A 6,644-nucleotide genomic window follows, 5' to 3' on the forward strand; every position below is an offset into this window, starting at 1 on the left:
GAGGTCAACCGAAGAGACTAGCAAAATTCAATTTTCTAACAGACGCTTTACTGGGGACGGATGCTTCATGACTTGTGTTATTCGAGAAAAAAGCTTTACCAAAGCCAACATCGGTGCCGCAATCTAATGAAATTTGATAGACATCAGCATTAGAAAACTATAGAAATCGACAAATCTAAGCAATGGTCAATCTACGAATTGACAGCATCTGGCATTTTCAGTAGATTTCTTCCTCAACTCTTCAAACTTCTACACTGCAAAGACTTTTACACTGAAAAGTAAAGTGTAATTTGATAGGAAATGTATTTAAATAATATTTTTTTATTTTTCAAATTTTTATAATAACAATGCAACCAAGAAAATAACTAATATCTATCAGCTTATATAAACTTGTCAAGTTTATACATATACAACATTACATGGAAAAAAGGATGGTAACAGATATAATTTAACAAGGACAGGAAAAAACAAAGAAAGAACTCACACTAACCATCCCTCAAAAGCAGTTCTTGGCCTTAGTACTAACCTGGCAGCCAGCAGAAAGAAGGGTGGCAACACACACTTATACGTAGCAAATTCTACACCTATGCTACCTCACACTCTCTCTTGCTACCTCAACGCTAGCTTAACCATCTGCCAGCCAACCTTACCGATCATAAGATATGATCCAAGTGGAAGTTTACAAAGGATCTATCTGGGTCACCAAAATGGAACTCCTAACGACATGCTTCCCATCAGACCACGAAATTGACCCGAATACAGCACCCGAATCATCCAGCATCAGATTCCGGGTGTTGGCCGTTATGGTTACAATGAAGCTCTGCTTCTTCACGGCCTCGGTGAACACCAATTTTGGTGGTTTCACTGTCACTGTAACCCCTTTTGGAGCTTGGGTTGTGAAACGATAAACAGCGTCCGGTTGACCCACATTGGTGACTGTTCTAATGAATGTCTTGCTTGTTGCTCCCTTTGCTGAGCTTGGAAGCAATGCTGCGATTGAAGGGTAATTGAGGTTCTCTGGCAATGGTTTCTTCTCTAGACAACTCACAGGTGACCGCGTGATCACCTGAATTACTCTAGGCCCGTATCCAATTCCACACAAAAAGTTCACATAATCGTTGTTGGTAATATCATAAACCAACCCTGGATCCATTGCTCGATCAAGATTGAGATGCCCTGCACCTAAATCGTATGATGACGACACGTTTCCAGTGGCCTCATCAGTCATTGGCTGGGGTAGATTATTGAATGTATTGGCAGTGGTCATCATTGCAGACCTAATTGCTGCGGGACTCCAATCTGGGTGGGCAGATTTCAGCAAGGCTGCGGCCCCACTTACATGAGGACATGCCATTGAAGTGCCTGAAAGAATGTTGAATTCAGTTTTTCGTGTATCTGAATCCAATCCAGTTGGACCAACAGCATCCGTCCAAGCAGCAAGAATGTTCACCCCAGGAGCAATCAAGTCCGGCTTCAGAATCTCCGGGGTCAATCCATTTGGCCCCCTACCCGAAAACGAAGCCACAACAGGAGCTGGTTTGATTCCGATCACAGTACCCTTGAAAGCAATAGTAGCAACCGGATTCGAAGTGGCTGAAACATAAGCCTTGACTGTATCACCCTCATCAGAACCAAGAGCACAAGTAGGAATTAAATGAGCATCGCCAACTAAACCTTCACCATTAGAAATTCCATTGGCAAGAATCATGCCAACACCTCCAGCTTTCTTAACAACCAACCCTTTTGCCACTCTTGCGCTACTTCCGCGATCGCAAACAACAATTTTTCCCTTCACCACACGAGGATCCAATGAATTTTCCATACACAGGGACGCAGACAAAACCCCTGATTTCCCCGGATAAACCAGAGGATACATTTTGCCACTCAATGGCAAACCAGCATATAGCGAAACACCAGATAATCTCTTCCCATTACCAAGAACAACTTCTGCAGGGAAATTCCTGTCAATTGTTCCAGCACCAACAGTAACAATCCACGGAGCAAGATTCGTCACTGACATTAAATTAGGCCCGTCATTCCCAGCCGAAGACGAGACAAAAACCCCTCTAGAAGCCGCACCATAAGCACCGATGGCAATCGGATCAAGATAATAAGGTGCCGAAATCCCATCACCACCACCAATGGAAATCGAAATAACATCAACTCCATCTTTAACCGCAGCATCAAAAGCAGCTAAAATATCAGAATCAAAACACCCCGCATTCTTCCAACAAACTTTATAAACGGCCAAACGTGCTTTCGGCGCAACCCCTTTAGCAATCCCTGCCGCGTACCCTTCCATGCTAGCACCAAACACATGCCTTCCTGCGGCAGTTGATGCCGTGTGAGTCCCATGACCATCGGCATCTCGTGGAGACTTAAACTCCACAGTTTCATTAATAGGAGTGATCGGTCCCGTGCTCCCACTTGCTGCCTCGTGTCCTTTGATAAAAAACCGGGCACCAATCAACTTCTTGTTGCAGTTTCTTGCTGAAAATCTTTCGCCGACTTCACAAATTCCTTTCCAGCGAGCAGGAATCGCTCCAAGATTGACGTCAGAGAAACTCCGTCGTTCTGGCCAGATCCCGGTATCGAGAACGCCAATGATAACATCAGAACCATAATCAGATTCCGACCAGAGACCACGTTGGTTTCTGAGTCCAAGAAACTGAGGGGACCGGGTGGTGTGGAGTTGTTGCCGTTGGTCTTCAAACACCGCAAGAACTGATGGGTGTTGGCTGAGAGTGGCGGCGTGGTCTGGTGTGAGTGTGGCGGAAAAGCCATGGAAAACGGTGTCGTAAGTGTGGAGTATTTGAGGGGCGTCAGTGAATTCAGTGGTGTACCAGTGGTAGTGCGTCAGGAAAACGGAGGGCTTAGATTGAGCGTCAATGCGTACGATGTAGGTTTTATAGGGTTGATCAACGGCGGAGAGGGAGAGGAGGGGGAAGGAGGACAAGAGGAGGAAGGAAAAGAGGATGGGATGGGAGGGAAAAGGAGCCATTGAAGTTGAGAGTGAAGTGGGTGTCCGTGACCGACAGGGATGGGGAAGATATAGAGAGAATAAAGGGATTATTGTCCCCCTTTTTTTTATGGCTTTTGTAATTTTCTTTATCTTAAGAGTTTAGATTAAAAACTAAATGTGATTAGTAATTTAATTAATTGTTGATTAACTTAAAAATATTGGAATTTGGAAATGTCTGCGGATATTTTCTTGTTCTTTTGCTCAGTTCACGAGTCACCAGTATTTTTGTGTGACCTTAATTATTTTTTTTGTCTAGCAGTTAGAGCTTTTTTTTAAACCTTCGGTTTGATTAAAAATAAAACTATATATTTTTTAAAATCATTTAATATAAACCATCCCTGTTCTGTTGTTCAATTTAGAGTGGTCTAAAAAGGAAGTTGTTATTTTTACGACATGATCAATGTAATTTCTTTTTTTTTCTGTTTATTAATTCATAAGTGTTTTATTAAACATTGAATTTAAAGAACTTCAACGTGTTAACGACACTATCTATCTAAGTATTTGCTAAAAAATGACATATTTTTATAATTATTAAACTTGATTTAGTTTAGTTTAATATATTGTTTTTATAAATTTGCAATTTAAAACTTAGTTCATCATTAATTTTAATTAAAATAGTTTTAACAATAAATAGGTAAAAGTAAAAAAGTAATTCAATGAATTATTCTATCACTCAATTAACTTGAGTTAAAACTGAAAAAATTAAAAATAATAATTTTAATTTGTTTTAAAAAAAAAACAAGAATCCATATGATTAATCAGAACATTGTAATCTTAATTGAGTATAAGCTTATTAGTTTTTTAATTACAAAAATGCTTTTAAAAAAATAAAAAATTTATTTTTTTCTAAATTATTTTTTAATTTTTTATATTAATTTAATATATTGATATTTTGAATAATTTTAAAAAAAATATTTTAAAAAAATATTTTTATATAACAACTACTTATCATATTAACGCGGAAATATTTTAAGGTTTTATTTGTTTTTATATTTAAAAATTATTTTTAAAAAATTTAATATTTTTATTTTTATTTTAAATTAACATATTTTAATATTTTTAAATTATTTTAGTGTGTTAATATTAAAAATAATTTTTAAAAATAAAAAAAATATTTTAATATATTTTAAATAAAAAATACGTTAAAAATTTTAAAAACAACGCTTATTACATTTTCAATCACCATCTAAATGGTGACGTGAGAGAATCAAGACTTGGATATGTCGTCCACATCAATTTCCCAGAAGAGAGAGAATGAAAATAAAGATAAATAAATAAATAAAGTAGGAAAAGGCTGGAGGTTTGATTGAGTATTTTAAAGTGAAGGACGATGGCATGAAATGGTGGGACCGCTTTCTTAGCTTTTACAGGGGTGGAGGTGGTCAGTTGGTGTTGAAACGATGACAAAATTATTTGACATCGCTAGTTGCACATGATTTTAATCATGACCGTCGGATTAGTGGGACTCACCGTTTCAGTACCTTGCCTGTCCACTTGTTCTAAAATGAATGGTACGACAGTGCAGGCAGGGTCCGAGCTCCTAACATATGGATTGTGAGATCAGAAGGAATCTAAATTACGGTAACTGTTTATAAAAGTAAAAGTAAAAGTAAAAATAAATAAATAAATAAGTAAAAATAAAGTAACTTGCTTGGGATGGACCGTCTCGCATTGATGGAGACAGTTTCCACACTTTGCCCCCCCACCTTCTACTTTACGAACAAGTGGTCACGTAAGAATAGATACTGTTTGTGAATATGGTGTGTATAATATTTTAAAAAAAATTAATTTTTTTATAAAAAATTAACTTTATATATTTTGGATTATTTTAATAGATTAATTTTAAAAAAATAAAAAAATTATTTTAAAACACTTCAATATAAAATTTTAAAAAAAAATAACTACAACTATAATTCTGAATAGGCTTTTAAAGCAACATAAAATGTCATTTTATTTTTTTAAAATAATTTTTATTATAAATTAATTTTTAAAAAATAATTTTAATATTAATAAATTAAGGTAATCTAAAAATACAAAAAATAAATTTTTTTTATTAAAAACTATTTAAAAAACAAAAGACATATATACTCTAGAAGTAGGTTAGTAAGCTTGGACGAGATTAATAAAATGGTTAAAGATTTTTATTTTTTATTTTTTTATATTATTTAAAAAAATTATTAATTTTTTTAAAACAAATCATTATGTGAGACATTTATTTTTAAAAATTTTACAAGAAAAAAGTTTTGATTGATAATAAAGATGCATGAGGAATTATTCTCATAAAATTGAAATAATAATAATAATAATTTCATAAATTATTTCAAATAAAATAAATAATAACAAAAAAAACAATGACCAAATTTGATAAATAAAAAGTTCGAATTAAAAAAAAAATTATAAAAATCAAATTAAATCAAATTTCAAGAAGTGAAATTGAATAAAATTTGAAAACAAAACATGTATCAATTAAAAGTTTGAAAATCAAATTTTTTATAATCAGCAAATAATATGATATTTTTAATTTTTTCATGATTTCTGGAATCTCTAGAAAGTGTTTTTCATCCAAAATAAAATAATTTTTTTTAAAATCAATTTAAATTTTACTTTATTGACTAGTTTTTTAATATCAAATAAAAATTTAAAAAATTAGTTTTTGTGAAACAAACAATGTCTTTTATACCTGTAATTTGGATTTTATACATTGAAAATAATTTTTTTGTTTTAAAAAAATATTTTTATTTTTGTTTGAAATTAATTTTTTTGTAGCATTTTCATATGGTTTTAATATATTGATATAAAAAAAATTTAAATTTTTTAAATATTATTTTAATATATTTTTAAATAAAAAATATTTTTAAGAATAATTACTACTTTATTATTAAATATTTGTTTTAATATACAAATATGAATGACCGTTGTTTTAAATACGCATGAGATACATGTCTCGTGCTTTAATTGCCTCGCAATGACCACGTGGAGAACGACGCATCAACTCACTTTATATTAATGCGACTGTTTATTAATGCGGCCTAGCTGTGATTTTTGTTGATTTTAATTTTTTTATATTCAATGAATTTTTTTTATATATTAAAAATAAATATTAAAAAAATAAAATTTAAATTTAAATTTTTTTCAATATATATATATTAAAAAGTAAAATCTTCCGCGCTATCGCTATTTAAATTTAGCTTGGCCTACACGTCTACACAGGACCTCTTGCTTCAGATCAGGATTAGATGTTAAGAAAATTAACCCATAATTAATTCGATTTCATCCAATCAACTCCTAACCTAATTATTTCGGTTAGAATTTGATTGATTTTTAATTATTTTTTTTCTTAAATTTTTTATCAAGTTAACTCTTCCACCTGCTCGTAAACTACCATGTCACGGGGTTAATTACTATGCATCAGACAGCAAGACAGAGCTTCACAAAATAAATTGGTGAATGCTATAGTTCCCCACTCAGTTGGCACATCTGTCCACGCAATTTGCAGTAAATCCCTTGTGGCGTGTTTTTACTGCAGCTGTATATATTTGGCCATTTTTTATAATACAAGCATATTACAAATATATATTTTTTATAATAATTAAGGTTAATTTCAAAATAAAAAGTAAGCTGG

The 6,644-nt window shown here is 32.7% G+C and overlaps 1 protein-coding gene across 1 annotated transcript; it reads right to left on the minus strand.

Moving 5' to 3' along the window:
• Positions 1–362: 362 nt before the first annotated feature.
• LOC105109083 (subtilisin-like protease) lies at positions 363–3,054 on the minus strand. The gene has a single exon (XM_011003673.1). It carries the CDS (start codon positions 2,999–3,001, stop codon positions 680–682), a length of 2,322 nt encoding a protein of 773 aa, XP_011001975.1. The 5' UTR covers positions 3,002–3,054; the 3' UTR covers positions 363–679.
• Between the last annotated feature and the right edge of the window lie 3,590 nt (positions 3,055–6,644).

The sequence above is a fragment of the Populus euphratica genome, unplaced genomic scaffold (assembly GCF_000495115.2).
Source record: "Populus euphratica unplaced genomic scaffold, PopEup_1.0 scaffold589.1, whole genome shotgun sequence".
Lineage (NCBI taxonomy): Eukaryota > Viridiplantae > Streptophyta > Magnoliopsida > Malpighiales > Salicaceae > Populus > Populus euphratica.